We start from the raw sequence: 23,750 nt of genomic DNA on the forward strand, positions 1-23,750 counted from the left end.
ATATATATATATATATATATATATATATATATATATATATATATATATATATATATATATATATTATATATTATATTATATTATATTATATATATTTATATGTAACTCTTTTTCCTTTCATTTAACTTGATATACTGAATATACATAAACATTTATAAATATATATTTAAAAACAAAAACACACAACAAATTGACTAAACCTTTAGCAAAATATTTTATACAAATTATTTTAAAAAATGTATATATAAAAAAATATATATATAGTAACAATAAGGCGGGTTTAAAATCCCCCTCCACATAGATGTCTCAATGGTGTCATTCTGGTAAATCCCATAAAAGAAATAAGTATATTTATAATAAACATCTGATATGATCTGATTGTTTATTATTTTGTTGATTCATGCAGCAATTAAGACAGAAAAATGACAACATGAGTTTATGGCTGCAAGATTTGGACCAAACAATTATATTATTATTATTATTTTGATAAATATTGCACTTTGCAACAACATTAAACATTTAGTAATATTCTGTGACAGTCTGGATGTTGATTTATGCAGTATTTATATTTTTTAGCGCAAACAGAAAAATACTTGATGTTGATGTTGATGACCAACCAACCAAACCAACCAACCAACCAACCAACCAACCAACCAACCAACCGACCCACCGACCCACCGACCCACCGACCAACCGACCAACCAACCAACCAACCAACCAACCCACCAACCCACCAACCCACCAATATATATTATATATTATATATTGTTTGTATACAATATATACAAACAGAAAAATACTTGATGTTGATGTTGATGACCAACCAACCCACCAACCCACCAACCAACCAACCCACCAACCCACCAACCCACCAATATATATTATATATTATATATTGTTTGTATACAATATATACAAACAGAAAAATACTTGATGTTGATGTTGATGACCAACCAACCAACCAAACCAACCAACCAACCAACCAACCAACCCACCAACCCACCAACCCACCAACCCACCAATATATATTATATATTATATATTATATATTGTTTGTATACAATATATACAAACAGAAAAATACTTGATGTTGATGTTGATGACCAACCAACCCACCAACCCACCAACCAACCAACCCACCAACCCACCAACCCACCAATATATATTATATATTATATATTGTTTGTATACAATATATACAAACAGAAAAATACTTGATGTTGATGTTGATGACCAACCAACCAAACCAACCAACCAACCCACCCACCCACCCACCAACCAACCAACCAACCAACCAACCAACCAACCAACCAACCAACCCACCAACCCACCCACCCACCAACCAACCAACCAACCAACCAACCCACCAACCAACCCACCAACCAACCCACCAACCAACCCACCAACCCACCAACCAACCCACCAACCAACCAACCCACCAACCCACCCACCAACCCACCAACCAACCCACCAACCCACCCACCAACCAACCCACACCAACCCACCCACCCACCCACCAACCCACCAACCCACCCACCCACCAACCAACCAACCCACCCACCCACCAACCAACCAACCAACCAACCAACCCACCCACCAACCAACCAACCAACCAACCAACCAACCAACCAACCCACCAACCAACCAACCAACCCACCAACCAACCCACCAACCAACCCACCAACCAACCCACCAACCCACCAACCAACCCACCAACCAACCCACCCACCCACCCACCAACCAACCCACCAACCCACCCACCCACCCACCAACCCACCAACCCACCAACCCACCAACCAACAAACCAACCAACCATTTCTTTCATATCACACATATCCGTCATGAAACACAGCGTAACTCTGAATATCTGCTTTTGGCCACAATGTAATTGTTTCATTTTCACAAAAACAAAAAAGCAAGAATATGTGTTGATAAATGTTGTTTTCAGGGAGAGCTTTCTTCTGACCCCCCTCAAACTTCACAAATTAAAAACTCAGCCAGAAGCAGCCCCTACCCGACCTTCCTGTTCCATTATCTCGACTGTCTCACAGAGGACAAGGAGGTGATAAGTTGTTTACTGTACAGGTCCAGAGGGATAACAGGGTCCCAGCCTCAGGAAGCGCAGCGGCCGTGGCGTTACTGAGCTGAGTGCATTTTCACAGTGCAGTCGCTGGACGGGAGATTTTATGCCTGGTGTGGCAGGGAGAGCCGAGCGTCAACAGCGACTGTCATTTGGGTTCAGCTATTGAGTCGATGCACATTCAAGGGCAAACCCAAGTTAGATAAGTGAAGTGAGAGTTCACGAAACACAGACATAAAGCATCGACCAACAGCCGCTGATAGCTTTGGGCCCGAGTCAAACCAATTCTCTAAGATGACATTTAAGACTTGGACAAAATAAACAACCCTTCAAAGGTGTTGACAGAATACAAGTCAGAGTACACACTCCATATTCATGTCTCCAACATATGCTTTAATGAATAAAACATGAAACTAAAACTTTCCATCATGTTTTTCTTTTCATCGTCTGGGAAATATATATATTTTAATATTTAGTATATGTATATATATAAAAAAAAAATCTTTTGTGCAGAACTACTTCCTTCCATCACGGATTCAAATCTCAAGTAGTTTGACAGTTGAGCCCAAGCCTCCGTTACCATCTAACACGTCACTTTAGAGCTAGTAACGAAGGAACGCCACTTCATTGAAGACTATTGTATTACGTAGAGTATTATGAGAGAGAGAGAGATCGACTAAACGAGTGTATTACCTGCACCTAGATAATATGCTTCTGATCAATCTTATATTCGTAATCACAAACTCAGTTTTAATGTCCGCTGAGGAAAGCGATATCTTTGTCCTTTCAACAGTTAACCCTTAATCGTCCCTCAAGTAGGGTTTACGTTTGAGTCCCTTGGGGTCAGATAGACCCCAAACTTTTACAGAGCTATTGCCTAAGGAAATATAAATTTTTTACATGGAACACTATACATAATTTTTTTTATTTACTTCTCAACTATACATTTATGCTGTGTTTTTGTGGGTATTTGGTAGTTTTTTACCTATTTACTGCACAAATACTTAACTATGTCATAAATTGGCTCATTCAAAATTATTTTTTTATGAAAAAAATCACTTGAATGATGATCTTAAATAAATATAAATAGTTTTTGGACATTGCTCTATGTGTTAGGGATAGAATACCGCCATATGTAGGTTTGTGGAAAAACTTTAGGAATTATAGTTAAAGAGAAAGAGTGCAATGACCACATTATCCACTAGGGGTCCATAGGGAAGTTATGCAAAAGTTAAGCTGCCTTTCATCTTTCTTTTATTTGCCCTTTTCCCTCTCTTTCTCATGATTGTTCCATGTTGCATTTGTGCTCTAGTATTTGTCCTTCATTTATGTATGACATTTTTTCAGATTTATGCCAGTTTTGTTGCTTTTATTTGCCAGTTTCTATAAAAATGCTCTCTGTTGCAGTCACACACATGTGTGTGTTTGTGTGTGTGTGTGTGTGTGTGTGTGTGTATGAGACAGAAAGTTTGTTCCACTTTGTGTTTATGCTCTAGGACCAGATCTTGATATAAATGTAGACATTTTCAGATTTATACTGGATTTAGTTGATTTTTTTTTTACAAACAAAGTGAAAAAAAGCATTTTTTACATTTTCCCATTCATTGCCAAAATCAAAAAAATGCTCCAGACACGTGTGTGTGTGTGTGTGTGTGTCTGTGTGTGTGTGTGTGTGTGTGTGTGTGTGTGTGTGTGTGTGTGTGTGTGTGTGTGTGTGTGTGTGTGTGTGTGAGTGAACATGCTTGTTCCATATTGCGATATTTGTGCTCTAGTATTAGTACTTCATTTATGTATGAAAATCTTTCAGATTTATGCCAGTTTTGTTGATTTTATTTGCCAATTTCAATAAAAATACTCTCTGTTGCAGTCACACACATGTGTGTGTTTGTGTGTGTGTTTACGTGTGTGTGTATGAGATAGAAAGTTCGTTCTACTTTGTGTTTATGCTCTAGGACCAGACCTTGATATAAATGTAGAAATTTTCAGATTTATAGTGGATTTAGTTAATTTTTTTGACAAAAAAATTGGAAAAAAAACAAGTGTTTTTTTACACTTTCCCATTCATTATCAATGTGGGGTCAATCTGACCCAGAGGGACTTAAACGGTAAAACATTTTTTACACACCTTTAGGACAAGCAAATCAAGCCCAGATTTGTTGTGCATGTTTAGATAGATTATTTAGGAAAAGTCACAGAGTCTCATGGCCCTGAGATGAAGGGAACACTTTTTAAAAATGGAGGAAAAGTCCAGTGGGGTCAGCTGGACCCCAAGGGACGATTAAGGGTTAAAGGATTAGTTCACTTTCATTCCAGAAAGCAGGTTATGTGCCAGGTAACTTTCAGGGTATGTAAGTAGCCATAACAACTCACTGTCTGAACATAACCTGCTCCAGAGCAGCTTCTGTTCCAGGGTTAGTTTGCTTAAGAGGTATTCAGATGCATGTAATATAATTAATATACTTATATTAATATAACTAAATGTCTATAACTAAAATAGTTACAGTTATAATAAACAATATAATATATTAATTCTAAAGCACAATTATAACAAGGTAATGTTTAAATGTTAATTCAATAAAAATATATTAATTATTTATTTTAATGTCATCTCACACATGGTTCTGCATTCAATTAATTAGCAACAATCAAACAATATACTCCTTATTCTCAGTGAATAAAGGTTACTTATTAAATGAAAAGATTGAAAAAAAAAATATTGCACAACAACCAAATAGGTGGCAATGTGCACTGAGTAGTTTATGTAAATCACCATTAAACAAAAAAAGAAGGAAATAGTACGGCGCACTTGTCCGTTTCCACGGTGACTCGTCAATCCGTTGCTCTGTTGAGAATGTCTTGAGTGTTAACCGGGAACATACTCTGGGTTGGCTGAACTTACTCCCGGATGCGTTTTCGGAACGTTTTGCATTTTCAAGTAAGCAAGGTTTGGGTTAATCAAACGGGAGTTCAGGTTATATGTGACGTTAAGTTAACCTTGCTTTCTGGAATACCCTCCAGGCCTGGACTTTATGTTCTGTTTTGTTTATGATTGCTACATTGCTACAATGATTTTGTTTAATTCGAAACATGATGTATATATAATCTAAGCTTGATTAGATTACAACAAAATATGTTTTGTTAAAATGACTACTAGGACAATTCACTTCTAAAACAATGGTCTTTGTACCTCTTTGGTACAAAAACCCCTAGTGAAGCAAAGCAACCGTCACAAATGTACAAAAGTGTGAGTGTGATCACATTTATATATCTTAGGACGGTTGTGCTCATAAATAAGAGGCCTGCTGCAGTGACCACAGGGAAGGAAGGACAGGTGTGGGCGTATTAGATCTTAATGGGACCTTGAGCCGCTCGGGGAATTGACTTATTTGGCTCTTGGCAGAGGGGCTGACGTATCGCCGTCACCGTGGCTGATTATAGACGCGCTCAGCAGAATGATGTGTGCTTGGCCTTTTCATGCTTCATTAACAAAATCAGGCAACCTGCCAAATGCACGCCGCAGCTCATTAAGTCAGTAAGGGGAATAATGTTGAATGCAAAGTCTGGGAGAAACTGCAGAGCCGCCCATTAATAACACTCCAGTAGCAGGGCAGGAGAATATGGACTGGATCATTCGCCGGACTGTCTGCTCGCATTTACATTATGCTTATTCATGAGAGATGCTTGTACTTAGGGTTAGAGATCAGAATGAATGCATTACTATAAAGATTCAACTTTTTCCAGAGATCTGCAGTGTTTGTGCTACAGATGCTAATGATTCCTCAAACCGTGTGTCTTGTTGAGGAGAGGTGTTCAAAAGCTTTTACAAGAGATCAAACTTGCACAGCACTGAAGAAGGGATCACAGCCATATTCATTTGTAAATAGCTAGCATCCATGTGCCCAGAACGCCCATGCAACCACATGCTAATAAAACGTTTAGAATACCATAGAAACAACACCCCATGATTTTTTTGGTATAGGGTTAGTGTTACTCATTTCTCATCTAATTTCCAACAGAAATGTCACAATGAACGATACACTTTAAGGGCCCTATCATACACCCGGCGCAATACAAACAATTTAAATTCCTCTATGGAGATACGTTCAGTCTTTCCGCTCGCAAATTCTGCCATGTGAATAGCGAATCCGCCATGGTGCAAGCACAACTGGCTTTTAAAAGGAATGGGAGATGAGACTTTGATTGGTTTATTGCACGTTACGCCCAAAACACACCCATGACTCATTAAGAGACTAAGGACAACCCTTTTGGACCATGCGCCTGGCACGGCGGCCGTTTTTTCCATCGTTAAAGGGATAGTTCACGCAAAAAGGAAAATTAGCCCATGATTAACCCACCCTCAAGTCATCCTAGGTGTATATGACATTCTTCTTTCAGACGAATACAATTGGAGTTAGCTATATTAAGTCCTGGCTTTTCCAAGCTTTATAATGGCAGTGAATTGTTGCCTCGATTATGAAGTCCATAAAAGTGCATCTATATCCATCATAACTGCTCCACACGGCTCAGGGGGGTTAATAAAGGCCTTCTGAAGCGAAGTGGCGTGTTTGTGTAAGAAAAATATCCATATTAAAAACGTTATAGACTAAAATAACTAGCTTCCAGGCGGAAAGCAGTACACAATTCGACTTACGCTAAAAGAGTAACCCCTGATGTGCCTCTCACGGATCGGGCTGGGCAACAAACTCAAGCCCCTCTTCTCTTATATCGGAATCCTCCGCTATTTCTCCTTAAAAATTCTAGTTTTAGACTCATGACCGGTGTTTTGTTTTGCTCTATCCTCTGCGCTTCTGCGTCTGTCAATACGCATGCGTTTAAGGGTTACTTGTCAATCCACCGGAAGTTAGATATTTTAGTCTATTAAGTTTTAAATATGGATATTTTTCTTACACAAACGTGCCACTTTGCTTCAGAAGGCCTTTATTAACCCCCCAGGAGCCGTGTGGCGCACGTTATATGATGGACAGATGCACTTTTATGGACTTCATAAACGAGGCAACAGTTCACTGCTATAAAGTTTGGATTAGCCTGGACTTTTTTAATATAACTCCGATTTTATGCGTGTAAAAGAAGAATGTCATATACACCTTGGATGACTTGAGGGTGAGTAAATCATGGACTAATCTTCTTTTTTGGATGAACTTTCCCTTTAAACTAATAGATTCAGACATGCACTAAGTGCACCTGTGTCATGAGCTTCAGACCATGTACCAATCGTTAAAATAGGGCCCAAAGGTTTAGTTCACCCACAAATGAAATTTCTCACCTTCATGTCTTTTCCAAACCCCAAAGACCATCATTCATCCTCAATAAAGTCTTTATTTTTGTTTGTTTTTTGCGCACATAAAGTATTCTCGTCGCTTCATAACATTAAGGTTGAACCACTGGAGTCACATTTAACCATGTCTTTACTTCCTTTCTGGGCCTTGAAAGTGGTCGTCGTGTTGCTGTCTATGGAGGGGTCAGAGAGCTCTCGGATTTCATCAAAAATATCTTCATTTGTGATCCGAAGATGAACGAAGATATTACGGGTTTGGAATGACATGAGGGTGAGGAATTAATGACAGCAATTTAATTTTGGGTGAACTAACCATTTAATGATTCTGAGGAATGTCCTGTTCTATGTGGCTCATAATCAATTCATCATTGGCAGAAAATCTGGTAAATCATTTGACTTTGCTTTATCAGACACTCCCTGATGATCTGGCTAACAAAAAAAACAAACTGCATACATATAGATCAGAATTTTAAATTGTAAACAGCATTAATCACTGACATTCTAACTATGCAAATGACCAAAACAAGGATAAACAAAGTAATCCTGACACAATCCCGAGATGAAATCCCTCCTCATTATCCTGATAAACGGATGTTAACATTGGCTTTCATAAAGTTTATGGCGGTTCAGAGTAATAAACTGAACTGACGGGTCTCAAGAGGATCAAACCTCCATTAGCGGCTGGGAAACTTGAACATAACAGATCAATAAGCTGCGTGTGTGTATTAAAATAACCCTCTAAGATTTAATGTTTTGAGCCTGAGATGAAGCACCCAAGACAAAAACTTAATCAAAGAGATCAGGATAGAATAGAATACTATTATATTGTGTGTGGGTCTAAAAATCAGCATTTCAAGAATAAAAAAATAAAAAAAACAGGAACAGATTTACAATTTATGCATTTCTGTATCTTTTATTATAAAGTGGATTGTGTTGCTTTGTGCCGTATCTAATATATTAAAGTTATTACACACAATAACAGATAGTTAGAGGACAGATAACTAATAAAATGGGAATTGTCACAAATAGCCTTGAATTATTTCCATTTCATAATAATATATAATATCGACCTGCATCCAGACACTGAAGAATGAAAGGAACCTTTAATGTTAATTATCCTTCATATATACTTCAAATGAAATTTAATCTTAGAAACCTGCCGTTCTCTTTCCTACAGGATTAATGAACTGCCATCACTTGAAATTGAGTCATTTTACATTTATCTGCAGTGTCAGGAGTAAATGCTGCTGTTTTCACAAAGAAAAACTATCTATATTGAATCATTGCTATTTAGTTATTTAAATCAATTCATAAATGTGGTCATACAACTGGGTTTTTCACAGCTTGTTACCTGATGAAAATGATAGGCCATTTGACTTCAAAGGTGAGCAAATTTAGAAAAATAAAAACAATATTGCAATAAAATAAACATTGCATTCGAGTATTTATAATAGACACTTTTCAATATTCTGCAATTTGTGATTCTATAGAGAGATCACATGTGAGTAAATGAGATGAGATTTAATATTCCTCTTTCATTTGCAACATTCAGATGCACTAATACATCTCATGTCTACACATCTTCATGTGTCCAACACCCTACAGGCGTCTTCTGCAAAATGAAATGGTTATTGAGTGACCGCAAGTATTGAGGAAATGAACATTTAATATCAAACTGAGGTATGAATCTAGACAAGGTGTTTAAGAGAATAGAGAGTTTGATGAAGAACTGTTATGAGCGAATGTTGCAAAATATAAGACAGCATTCCATACATTTCATTAGTTCATAATTTCAGCTTATTGTGTGCTTTATTTAATGTTGGAAGAATTTACCGTTGGAAGAATCTCATTTTGCCGTACTGAAAGCGACGATGGATAAATAACCTCAGATATAAAGGCAACATGAACATTCAGACTGTCAACTCAATGTGAACAAACAAGTGTATTCTATAACAAAGATTGTTTCAGTCACTCAGTATATGTCAAAATGATATGCTTGCATCATGACGGATTCATTATTTACATGGCAGAACGCTTCTCCAGAGAGGAATCCTTTTATATTTTAATATTAAAAAATGTGTGTGTGTTGTTACGCTTCCCTATTTGTGTAATAACCAGAGTGTACCCGCCTACAGTCATATAGGGTGATTTCAGGGTGATTGGGACACTTTTTGCCATTGAGATGACTTGGAAAAAATGTCCCAATCACCCTGAATTCACCCTGTTTTTTTGTGATTTTTGAGATCAAAATGACTGAATTTGTGGTGGTAATTTCCAGACATTTGCATAATTAGGATACCACATTTACTATATTATGTATTATATTAGATGCACAATAGTCACACATGACAATAGACCAAACCAAATGCATAAATCTTGTTTATTTTGGTTTCTTGCCATTATTTTGCGGTGAAATTACAAATTACGCAGGACCTCAAAAAATGCATTGTTGATTTTCCGTTGTATTTAGTAATCGCGGAAATGCGAAAAACTTGAGGATTATTAGCTGAAGAATAAAATCCATTTTATGTGTCTGTGGTACAATCCGAAAGAAACTCGCGCCAATAACACAAAAGCTGATTAGCTGCAATATAAGTTACATATTGGTCTCATTTGTAGTCGTAATACGGCAAATTATATTTGGACTACAACACCACAGAATTAAAAAACAAAACATTCTAGAGAACTGCGGAAGCATTTCAATGAGCATTAGAGACATAGGAAAATTAAGACCTGTTTAAAATGATTTAAGACCTAGAACAGAATAATTCCACAAATTTAAGACTTTTTAAGGCCTAAAATTGTGATTTTGAAATTCTAGACTTTTTTAGACCCAGCGGAAACCCTGTATAAGTGTCTGCATTCACAAACTAGCATAGAGTATGTTTCGGGCCTAACTGTATCTAACCTAACCTGTGAAAAACTTTGCATGATGTTTTTTAAATGATTAAAATATTTTTTATTGAGGGAAATATCAGATTAAATGATAAATGATTTTGGTGGCACACAGAGACAGCATCAGCATTTGGGTTTCCCAACATCAAGCACTTTATTTTTCCACAGGGTGCCATTACTCATGACACATTCAGAGCTCTAATGCCTGCAAATGGCCACACTAATGGCTGCCATATCTGTGTTTGTATCCTGGACAAGTCAAGAGTACATAAGAGAGTCTATAGACACTCAACACTGATTTCATGTTTGACAGGGTTTTGAAAGAAGTCACTCAAGAGGGATGGTTAGCCCTTAATTTACCCTTAAAAAAAGCAAGTTCGACTGGGGAAACTGTGGTTTAGATGTTTGGAGCGGCATTTAACTGGAGGTTGCGGGTTTATTTGTGCTTTGCAACAGCTGTGAGCGACTATACTCAATCATACATATTTAAGGATTTCGATTCCCTGTTGTTTGCTTTCAATAGCTGCAATACCATAATTGATAAGATCATGATGTGAGATCAATAATAAATACATTCAAAAATATTGAAATCGCTATAATGGGGACAGTTCATCCAAAAATGATCCTCACCTTGATTTAAACGACATAAACTTTGAGTCTTTATTCACTGGAAATCATGCCTTCTGCTGCAGTTCTCAAACATTGTTCACTTTTCTGTAAGTTTAAACCGTGTATACACATTATATTATATGTAAGAATATATAATAAACAAACAGTGCCAAACAACAGTATTTAACTAGGGAGAAAGATGGAAAATGTGATGCAATATATTCAAATGAATCAGCAGCTCATTAAAATGAACCATCTAAGTGAATCAACTCACTCAAATGAATCAGACTTCCCATTCTAGTAGAGCGTGTTTGATCATTCAAAACTGGTTGCATGCATAATATAATTTGACATGAATGCATCACATTAGCGTAACAATTTGTCATGCTGAGTTGAATCTTGTTGAACTTGAGGTCCAATAGTCTATGATCACTAATGAAAATGCTGCTTTTGGCCTTTTTTTTAAATGTAATAAAAGTTGTCTTTACAAATTATTATCAGCAAAGCAATATTGCTGCCTTCACGTGCTATCCTAAATGCGAGTTTCCTAGAGGTAAATTGGACATGAACGGCCTCTCAAATCATATTTACTACTGCGAAACTCAGAGGTAATTTTGACACCCAAGTTCCCGGGTCGAGCGGGCCACAAACTAGAAACATGGTGGAGAAGAGAACGATTGATGCCTTGGTATTGTTGTTAAAATTGTGCATATTTACATTTAGGAATAATCATTTGAAGCCTATTCTATGTTTTATTTACAACAAAAATAACATGTTTTCAATCTAAATACCAGAATCTAGAATAGTGTGGTGAATTTGTATATGGTTGTCAACGAATGAGACGCTTCATTTTATGCAGAACTAAATCTCTTCAATACATTTGGGCAAGAATAAACCAGGTGTCCGCCATAAGTTATATTCTTTCCGTCAACAAAGCACTTGAAAGCGACAAGCTCTCAATCACGACTTTTCCCATAGCATGTGAATGCAGCATTAGCATGAATATGAGAATGTCTTCGTATTTGTCTTTCCTTTGAGCAAAATGAACAAAACCAGGATTTGAGATGGTCCAAAGAGCATTCAATGGAAGCAAGACAATCTAATCTTCTGTAAAAAGAGTGACATGATCAATTAATTTTTGATTAGAGACTTAGAAACAATGCTCATTATGACCTTATATCCATGTCCAATTGACACCTCCCAGCCCATATTTTCCAATAATTCTGTCATGTTTCTGAACAATGTAGTTAAACTAGTTTGTTCATAGAGCAGAACAGAACGGCTCTGACAGCAATAGGAAATAGTGAATATAATCTGCGAGCGTCTCTAAAATCTCATCTGTGATGCATAAGGATGTGTCCACCTCCAGATCCTGCTTGATTTGAAGTATCTATAAGCAATATTTTGTTGATGACAGGCTGGCCCATTGAGACTCTTCCCCACTATGATTCACCGAGCATCAGGGCGCTCCGACGAGGATCATTATCGTTCATTTTCATCATTCTGTGACACAGCGGGTCATTTTCAGCAGGCCTCTTCAGAGCGGAGCATTAGTTAAACAAGCACAATGGCGGTGCTTCATCTGTACGTCCCCCTCGTTATCAGACGGCTGGATGTGAATGTTATTTTAATTCCTGCATTGGTTAAGATTCTCTCTCCCCACCAGCTGTGACCACCGACGGCTGCGGTGATATTCAGATCTTCTTGATGTCACACAGCCAGCAGGTTTTCACTATGAAGCCTCATTTAGACGGTCTGCATGCCGTCTGGACCGCTTGGCCTCTTTTTGATTCATTAGCAGGCAGATCAAACTTTTGAACACCCAGCTTATGGTCATATCTGATTTTGAGAGGCACCATTAACAAAAGAGCAGCTATGCAGTCACGGTGCATAATGCATTAAACTTTTTTATTTCTGCAGAAAGCCAATTAGACCTACTTTTGAGACCTACTTACTCCATTTTTAGAAAAATCTTTAAAATGTTGTAAACCAAAATAATGTTCAGTTCTGTTCATGGCACATCAAACATAAATAGGCTTGTGCATCATTCAGAATTTGAATTGAGAATGTATTTTACATTTCAATTCAGTTACTGAATTGTAATTAAATTTGAATTAATAAAAAAAAAAAAGGATGCAAATTTGTGACTCAAAATTTAATTCAGGGAAGAATAATACAAATGGGATAGATGGATGGATGGATGGATAGATAGCTTTTAACTTTGAAATTTAAAAAATTGGATGGATGGATAGATAGATACATTTTAACATTATTTAAAAACTACAATATGGATGGATGGATGGATGGATAGATAGATTTTAACTTTTTAAAATTACAATAGAGATGATGATGGATGGGTGGATGGATGGATGATTGGATCCATATGGATGGATGGGTGGGTTTGTTTATGGATGGATGGGTGGATGGGTGGGTGGATGGATGGATAGATGGTTGGATGATTGGATCCATGGATGGATAGATGGAGGGGTGGGTTTGTTTATGGATGGATGGATAGATAGGTGGATGGATGGATGGGTGGATATAGATGGATGGGTGGGTTTGTTTATGGATGGATGGATGGATGGATGGATGGATGGATGGGTGGGTGGATGGATGGATGGATAGATGGTTGGATGATTGGATCCATGGATGGATAGATGGAGGGGTGGGTTTGTTTATGGATGGATGGATAGATGGATGGGTGGGTGGATGAATAGATGGCTGGATCCATGGATGGATAGATGGATGGGTTTATGGATGGATGGATAGATAGGTGGATGGATGGGTGGATATAGATGGATGGGTGGGTTTATAGATGGATGGATAGATGGGTGTATATATATGGATGGGTGGGTGAGTTTATGGATGGATGGATGGATGGATGGGTGGATGGGTGGATTGGTGGGTGGGTGGATGGTTTGATGGGTGGATGGATGGATGGATGATTGGATCCCTATGGATGGATGGGTGGGTTTGTTTATGGATGGATGGATGGGTGGGTGGATGGATAGATGGTTGGATGATTGGATCCATGGATGGATAGATGGAGGGGTGGGTTTGTTTATGGATGGATGGATGGATGGGTGGATGGGTGGATTGGTGGGTGGGTGGATGGTTTGATGGGTGGATGGATGGATGGATGATTGGATCCCTATGGATGGATGGGTGGGTTTGTTTATGGATGGATGGATGGGTGGGTGGATGGATAGATGGTTGGATGATTGGATCCATGGATGGATAGATGGAGGGGTGGGTTTGTTTATGGATGGATGGATGGATGGGTGGATGGGTGGATTGGTGGGTGGGTGGATGGTTTGATGGGTGGATGGATGGATGGATGATTGGATCCCTATGGATGGATGGGTGGGTTTGTTTATGGATGGATGGATGGGTGGGTGGATGGATAGATGGTTGGATGATTGGATCCATGGATGGATAGATGGAGGGGTGGGTTTGTTTATGGATGGGTGGGTGGGTGGATTAATAGATGGTTGGATCCATGGATGGTTAGATTAATGAGTGGGTGGGTGGGTTTATGGATGGATGGATGGATGGATGGATGGATGGATGGATGGATAGGTGGATGGATGGTTGATTATAGATGGATGGGTGGGTGGGTTTATGGATGGATGGGTGGATATAGATGGATGGGTGGGTGGGTTTATGGATGGATGGATGGGTGGATTGGTGGGTGGGTGGATGGTTTGATGGTTTGATGGATGGATGGGTGGGTGGATGGATGGATTGATGGTTGGATGATTGGATCCATGGATGGATAGATGGAGGGGTGGGTTTGTTTATGGGTGGATGGATAAATGGATGGGTGGGTGGATGAATAGATGGCTGGATCCATGGATGGATAGATGGATGGGTTTATGGATGGATGGATGGATAGATAGGTGGATAGATGGGTGGATATAGATGGATGGGTGGGTGAGTTTATGGATGGATGGATGGATAGATAGGTGGATAGATGGGTGGATATAGATGGATGGGTGGGTTTATAGATGATGGATAGATGGGTGGATATAGATGGATGGGTGGGTGAGTTTATGGATGGATGGATGGGTGGATTGGTGGGTGGGTGGATGGTTTGATGGATGGATGGATGATTGGATCCCTATGGATGGATGGGTGGGTTTGTTTATGGATGGATGGATGGGTGGGTGGATGGATAGATGCTTGGATGATTGGATCCATGGATGGATAGATGGAGGGGTGGGTTTGTTTATGGATGGATGGGTGGGTGGGTGGATGAATAGATGGTTGGATCCATGGATGGTTAGATGAATGAGTGGGTGGGTGGGTTTATGGATGGATGGATGGATGGATAGGTGGATGGATGGTTGATTATAGATGGATGGATGGGTGGGTTTATGGAGGGATGCATGGATTGATGGTTTGATGGATGGATGGTTGGATGGATAGATAGATGCATAGATAGATTTTAACTTTGATGGGTGGATGTATGAATAAAAAAACAAGTCCAAAAAGTCCAAAACGTATGAGATATTAGGTTTGAATCAATTTAACAAATGACTGAATCATTTGGCACAGTTACACAATTTAGCTATCAGTACTTTCAGCCATGACTCGAAATGAAATGAAAACTCCTGACAACGATACATGCTCACTACATTTCGTTTTAAAGAGCAAGCATAATAGTTATTTTTGTTGAGTATTGTTGTTTAGCAGGCTATACAGCTACTCCCTATTATCGGTTCCTTAAAAGGACTACAGAACAATTCCCATCCCTGACATGACCTGTTGTTTTTCAGCAAGCAATCCGTGCTACAGCACCTCTCCCGCTATGTAACCACTGTAAATGACCTGATGAGCAGTGTATCATGAGCTTAATGCCATAATTGGCCACCGAAGTGCCTCAAAAGCAGCCCGGTCCATTAAAGGACCCATTTAAATCCAACAGGATCATTACAGCTCATCAGGTGCAAAAGATCACCTTCAACTGCTAGCTCTCGATGAAGAGCCACCGGCGATATCATGTAATCCTGTCCCGAGACAGGCTATTAATTAACAAGTGCTCACCGAAGGGACCTGCCTGCGCTTCCTCTCATTGTGTCTCCTTACTGGAGATCAATGCGACTCCCTGCCGATACGTCTCGCTGACGCCTTTTGTTTTCCAAACCAAGTACGCAGCGTCTGGATTCGCTGCCAAACAAGGGAACGCGCGCAGGTGACATTGACATGGTCGTCCTTTTGTGCGAAGACTCCGGCGCACTGAGCCAGAATCACACGCCTCACGTCTGTTAATATTTTATTTACTACAGCGCTTGCGTTTGTCTCCATTTTATTTCTTTATGTATTCTCCTCGGTGTGACCCGCTGAAGCTCAGTCTCAGCACTCACAGATATGTTTTAGTGCGAGGCAGGAGCTCAATACCAATCGGAGAAAAAACAAAAAATCATTTTATATCTGGAAGTAAGTGGTGATTTTTGTGTATCGCTAGCGAATGGTTTTAAGTGACAGGTGAGTACCGGCAAGACTGATGTTTTTACCCCTATGTTTTTTTTCTTTCTCATATATCAGCAGCTTTAGGGATTGAGAGATCGAAAGAGACTGTAAACTACTGAATATTTTAGAATTCCAGCAACTCTTGCTGAACAATATATCTTTTTAGATCCAAACTTCAACTGAACCACAGCATAGTGTCATGATAAAATGATAAATATGGACATCACAATGTCTCATTTCTGATGTGTAAGACAGACTGGAACTTTTTTTTCTTATTTCATGCATTTCACCGTGATTTGTGCATGTCAAAACTCAAGAAAACTTCAACAATGTGCAATATTGACACTGCTATTGAACTGAACTGACTCGAGCTGCTTCCTGTAGAGCTGCTTCACAGCAGAATTTGAATTTGTTGCATATTTGATTAAGTGTCATTGATTATTATTTCTATGAAGCTGCTTTGAAACCATCTCTATTGAACACTGTAAACACAAATACGTTGGCAAAACTCAAAACATTTTGAGGTAATCAGTTATATCAACATTAAGTTAAGAAAATTTGCATAAGATAACTTAAACTTTTAACTTAAAATTATCATATTTTTTGTAGTGGAAACTTGACTAGGTTTAACTAGCTGATTCAGTAAATGCAAACTTTCTAATTGGTAATGCAATGCTTTGAAAGCATTAGCATAGCAATTGCTGAATGAATGGCAACATGGAACACTTAAAGTCCCGCTGTGTTAAAAATCAAGTGTTTAATGTTGTTTATATGTCTATGTGTTGTTTTTAATATGCTTTAAGACGAACCATGTGCATATTCATAGGTCAACACCATTGCCGAGCATTTTCTCTTTAAAACTGCAGTGAACCAAATACACGGTTTGAAATCGCTGGTGTTTCTGACGTCACAAACTACCTTATAACCAATCACGTCAACGTGTGGGCAGGCTTTAGCATATCATTAACTATTCTCTGAAGCAGTGAACAGATGTCTCAAGAGAAGCCAGGTTATCCTGGTATATTTTTCTGTTAGTATGAAAACCCAGGTACATTTTGCAATATATCAGGTGTATGATGTATATTAAGATGTTATGATGAACTATATGCCTTTCTCCACTGACTTTCTGAGTTGTTCAAAGCGTTTCTAAGGATGCTGATTTTAGAAGGCAAGGTTTGTGTAACATTAACAACACATTATTAGCTGTTTGATAACGTAGTCAAGTAAAAGGATAATCATATTAATTACCGCTATGTGTCTGACGTTGTAAAGAGAGATAGCATTGTGCAGTGTGCTTTACTATAGTAAAGTTGAGCGAGTGGATCTCTGAGGTGGTGTGAGTGAGTGGAGGTGGGACTAATTTGCATATTCATGAATCTGCGTATACTAAATAAAGCAAGGGTGTAGAGTTACATTCAAGCTATTTTAACGCGCGCCGGCGCGATCAACTCACTTTTTTCTTATCAGTGCCAAAGAGACTCAAATAAATCTGTCGTTTTGTATCATTCAGGCTAGTGTTATACATTATTATAATCTGTTAAGTTTCTATTTTTTTGTATACAGTCACAATAAAAACTAAATGTTTTGCTTTTAGCAAAATAAAGAAAACAAACATGATGCGCGATCTGCAGCCTCTCTGTCAAAGGCGTTCATTCAGATAGTCTTCAGAAAAGGAACTCTAGCTTAGTGAATACTTGTCTCACAAACATGAGACATATGTCTAAAGAAAGTAGGACTGCTGCGTGTATATATACCTCGATTGTTGATTAGCTGAGTGCTCTCCACCTGTGTCAATTATCTGAACGTGCTTCTCCCGAACTTTGTTTATAAAACATAATTTAAATGGTTAGTTTGGTCCTACCAGACTCTCGTACATTTCATTTGTACAGAGAGTCTGGCCACTCTCCATTGACAAGCATTTACTTCCTTGAAGGTGGGAACTCTGTTGAAGTTTAAAACTATTGGATCTGCCCAGAGACACTCTGGATCTGCCATAACCAATCGCTAACGTTTGGTCGTGACGTATATCAACATCAACGTCATCGTTCTCAGCCACTCCCTCTGTTCGCTGATTGGACCGGTTCAAATTTGACTGGAGAAAAACAGAGAATGTACCGCAATCCCAGACAGAGCATTGAAGGAAAATGAAAATTGAGCGGAAGTACGTAGGAGGGCAGAGCCAGGCTAGGTTAGCTCACCCAGAAATTAAAATTCTGTCATTGATTGATTCCTCACCCCTCCATAGACAGCAATGTAATTGACAATTTCAAGGTCCAGAAAAGTAGTAAAGACATTGTTAAAATACTCCATGTGACTCCAGTGGCTCAACCTTAATTTTATAAAGCATGGAGAATAATTTTTGTGCACAAAAAAGCCCCAAAATAACGACTTTATTCAACAATTTCTTCACGTCTGTGTCAGTCTCATGCGCTGTTGATGTAGTACATACAGTACAGTGCAGCGCTTCCGAGTTACATCAGAGCTACGCCAGAACGCCGGCTTACCATTGGCCGATGCTGTTCACAACATGTGTGATACTGACACAGGAGCTGGCCAACGTAAACTGTAGCAGATTGACACAGACGAGAAGAAATTGTTGAATAAAGTCGTTATTTTGGTTAGTTTTTTTTGTGCACAAAAAGTATTCTTGTTGCTTCATAACTTAAAGGGTTAGTTCACCCAAAAAAGAAAATTCTGTCATTAATTACTTACCCTCATGTCGTTCGACACCCGTAAGATGACGAGAATATTTTTTATGCGCAAAAAAATAAACGAAATAACGACTTACATAGTGATGACCGATTTCAAAACACAGCATCATGAAGCTTCGAAACGCTATGAATCAGTGAGTCGATTCAGCGGTTTGAATCGCCAAAGTCACGTAATTTCAGCAGTTTGGCGGTTTGACACGCAATCCGAATCATGAATCGACTCGCTGATTCATAACGCTTCGAAGCTTCATGATGCCGTGTTTTGAAATGGGTCATCACTATATAAGTTGTTATTTAGGTTTTTTTGCGCACAAAAATTATTCTTGTTGCTTCATAAAATTATTGTAGAACCACTGTAGTGAGATGGACTTTGTAACGACGTCTTTTAAGGGTCTTGAGAGTGTAAAGTGCATTGTACCAATGGAGGCCTTTCTGAGCCATCGGATTTCAACTAAAATATCTTCATTTGTGTTCCGAAGATGAACTGAGGTCTTACGGGTGTCGAACGACATGAGGGTAAGTAATTAATGACAGAATTTTCGTTTTTGGGTGAACTAACCCTTTAAGGTTGCACCACTGGAGTCACATGGACTATTTAAATGATGTCTTTACTTCCTGTCTGGGCCTTGAAAGAGGTCATTGTGTTGCTGTCTATGGAGGGGTCAGAGAGCTCTTGGATTTCATCAGAAATATCTTCATTCGTGTTCTGAAGAACGAATGTCTTACAGGTTTGGAACGACATGAGGGAGAGGAATTAATGACAGAATTTTCATTTTTGAACCAACCCTTTAAATCTCTCTCTTAACATTAATCTTGCACACAAAAAAAAACATTTAATTTGAGCAATTACTCTCCCTTTTCGAGTATCAAAGCGTGCTGGGAAACAGAAATCACAACCCAGTATCAGTTCAAATTTAAGTCGGTCTAAATTAATTGAAACAAGCTCATGAAACTCAAAACAATGAAACAATAAAGATGACTTAAAATGTGTCAGAGTTGCAAACTCAAACTCAAAAGAAAGTTGTGTAATTAAAGCGTACCTTACTCAAATGAATTCTTTATTTTGAGCATTAGGGTTTACAGAATACCAGCACACAAATAACGGATGTAAGTGACCGCGACGACACTGAATTCTCCCCTCACTAACTCTGACACGTAAGCAGTTGTCGTTTTGTCTTGATGCAAACAGAAAGCATGACTGCTGACTGCAGAACCCCCATCTGCGTAACTTATTGACAGCGCGGTGACGGCTGAGGCGTGACATGGTTTTGGATGGAGCATCGTGCGGTGGGACGAGCAGGGGGAAGACTGTGATAAACGAGCGCATCGTCACAGCGTCCCATGAATTATGAGAGGGGCGCGAGGCGGCGCTGACACAGTGCGGCAGATTGACAGGAGGAAAAGGAAATACCGCTGTGATGCAACGGCACGTTTAGATGACCCAGAACGCCCCTATCCAGACAAAAAGTGTGGGGCGATTAATCAGACGAGCATACGGGAGATAGAGGAGGTTTGGAGAGAGAAGCACACAGCCCTTGAGGTTGATTTAGCGGGCCACGGGTCAGAGATCCAATCCCCTCCGGAAGATGAAGTAATTACCAGATGGCCACTTTGATTTGTTCCCCTTTTTTTACAGCTACGTTATTCTTGATTGCATAATTCATTTGGAGGAGGAGGAAATGTCTGGAAAAATGTTTCTCTACGCTTGACCTTAATTCTGCCACTTAATTACACTCCGATATCAAGCGTCAATGGAAGTCTGATCTAATTCCGCCTTCCATTCAAAATGTCAGATGTGGTATTTCCCACTTGTTATCTCTGACTTATGATGTACAAAAGAACAAAAAGTCTAGCATTTGATTAGCCGGTCTACAAGAGGAGATTGTGTTAACCGTTAACTGTGTTCATCTGGTGCATCTCCACTGGACTCTCAAAGGCTTACGAGCGTGTTCAATCTCAGCTATAGAACTAAAGTTATGGCACATCTATCCATTTGAGATAATTACTTACATATAGTGACTATTCTTCTCCTCTCGGCCGCTCCGTTCCCCGATCCCCAGCATCCGTCCTCGTCATCACAGTCTCCGCTGTATCCGTCTCCACTTCCTGTCTCGATTTGGTCCAGGGTGCCCAGCTTTGGGATTGACCTGCCCTGCAACAGCTGGAACAAATAGAAGATATGTTTAAAATTCCATTTGTGTTTGGAAGTTAAACGAAACGACATGAGGGTGAGTACATGATGACAGAATTTACATTTTTGGGTGAATTATACCTTATAAATAATGCAAGTTAAAGGGTTAGTTCACCCAAAAATGAAAATTCTGTCATTAATTACTTACCCTCATGTCGTTGGACAACTGTAAGACCTCTGTTCATCTTCGGAACACAAATGAAGATATTTTAGTTGAAATCCGATGGCTCAGAAAGGCCTCCATTGGCACAATGCACTTTACACTCTCAAGACACATAAAAGGTATTAAAGACGTCGTTACAAAGTCCATTTAACTACAGTGGTTCTACAATAACTTTATGAAGCGACGAGAATAGTTTTTGTGCGCAAAAAAACCCTAAATAACGACTTATATAGTGATGACCGATTTCAGAACACTGCATCATGAAGCTTCGAAGCGCTATGAATCAGCGAGTCGATTCAGCGGTTTGGATCGCCAAAGTCACGTGATTTCAGCAGTTTGGCGGTTTGACACGCGATCCGAATCATGATTCGACTCGCTGATTCATAATGCTTCGAAGCTTCATGATGCCGTGTTTTGAAATTGCCATCACTATATAAGTCGTTATTTAGGGTTTTTTTGCGCACAAAAACTATTCTCGCCACTTCATAAAGTTATTTTAGAACCACTGTAGTGAGATGGACTTTGTAACGACGTCTTTAGTACCTTTTATGGGTCTTGAGAGTGTAAAGTGACAATTTTTGAGAAATTAAACCATTTTGTCAAGTTATTTGGACACAATAGTATAGAATTTTAACATTAGTCATGCCACTTATCATGTGCTGGCCATAACAAAAATATTCTGCATCCCTAAAGATAAATGAATTCAAATCCTGCAATATATAAACATGTGTAAAAATGATTAATGAAAACCTCCTTGAGCAGGAATCAAAAGCACGACCTTCTGTTGAAAGCACTAATACCATAATATGACAATGAGATCTCAAGGTAGATGCTTCTTTTAATTTGACACATGTTGAGAGGGACAGACATACTGTACTGTATGAGTGTATAAAACGGTAAATATGTCCTTTGTGGAAACCCTACATGAGAGTCTGTGAAAACTATTTAACAAACTGCACATTGATGCCTTACAATCTGCTTTGCATTTATACAATCAAATACACTTTGAGTGTTCAACCTTCAATGATCAAGCTGGATTTTTAAAAATGTAAAAACACGAAACATGCATTTTCAATTGATATCGTTTACCCAAACCCATCCTAACAGGTATGCATTTCCAGATTGCATAATGCTTTTAATGGAAACACTGTATTATTTGCTAATTGAGCAATTGGTTTGCGAGCAACCAATTGTGGTTATATTCATCGTTCAACAACCTCTCCGCAAAAACAATAATGACAGCAATGTGACTCCTGAGATCAGTGCCTGGACATGATGTCCTTCAGTTACCCTCAAAACTAACTTTTGCACAAGGTATGATGGGTTAGCAGAAATTACAAACTCTGAGTGCACTTGAGCCACATCCGTTCAGGCTACAGGAACATTTAATTATCTAATTGAAATGCAAGACAACCTCTCAGATATCGAAAGTGCTTTGTATTTATCAGGTAGAGAGCATTGGGCTGTTGCAATTGTCTGTGGTAATTAGCAGCTGTAGTGGCTCAATATCTAATATTAAGTAGCTGAACTAATGGATTAGCGGAGCCATGATGGATGAGTGACTGCGAGTCACACGCTTAGAGGTCGCCTCCGATCGACACGGGGAACTAAAGTTAAAAATGAAACTTCTGGTGAATGGTATGATTCAGGACAGTAATACTAACATACTACCAGTGGTGGATAAAGTACTCGAAAGCCATACTTGAGTGAAAGTATCGATATCTTGCCAGAAAATGACTTTGGTAGAAGTTAAAGTCACTGTTTAGAATATTACTTGAGTAAAAGTTTCAAATGTGATATTTATTGTACTTAAGTATGAAAATATGTATTTTTTTATATTAAACATATTGAAAGTAAAAGTACAAGTAAATGCAAAATACAAAAGGAGCAAAAAATATTATCTATACACATTTGAGCAACAAGTTGTGTTCAGTTTTAACTCTCTTCCATTTGGATTTTTTTGAATTACAAAAATGGCAAAATGTTTATAAGTTTTAAATATAACAAAGACTAATATATGAAGTATACCTTGAACATTCATGTTAATTAGTACAGTAACTATAGTAAGAGACGACTGTTAAAATGTATTAGTAAATGTTGAAATTAACAATGAATAATAGGGTTATTCACCTTATGTAATGTTACAAATGGACTTGTAAAGTGTTACCAATTAATTGAAGCATAGAATTGAAATTATACACAAATATTATATGTATACAGTCACACGTTATTTTCTTCTATTTTAGAACACTTGATTATTATCTAATCAAAATATGTGTTACAGTGCCAAAATAAATAAATAACTAAAATCGAGTGTATTTATGATATGTTAT

At 38.5% G+C, this 23,750-nt stretch overlaps 1 protein-coding gene across 1 annotated transcript in view; it reads right to left on the minus strand.

The window, feature by feature from the left end:
• The window catches only part of gpc5a (glypican 5a), a 296,070-nt gene that overhangs the window by 56,439 nt on the left and 215,881 nt on the right, over window positions 1–23,750 (minus strand). The window contains exon 7 of the mRNA XM_079812367.1: window positions 21,074–21,224. Within this exon, the coding sequence (XP_079668493.1) occupies window positions 21,074–21,224 (151 nt within the window). The remainder of the gene's footprint in view (window positions 1–21,073; window positions 21,225–23,750) is intronic.

The sequence above is a fragment of the Gobio gobio genome (genome assembly GCF_949357685.1).
Source record: "Gobio gobio genome assembly, chromosome: 3".
Classification (NCBI taxonomy): domain Eukaryota; kingdom Metazoa; phylum Chordata; class Actinopteri; order Cypriniformes; family Gobionidae; genus Gobio; species Gobio gobio.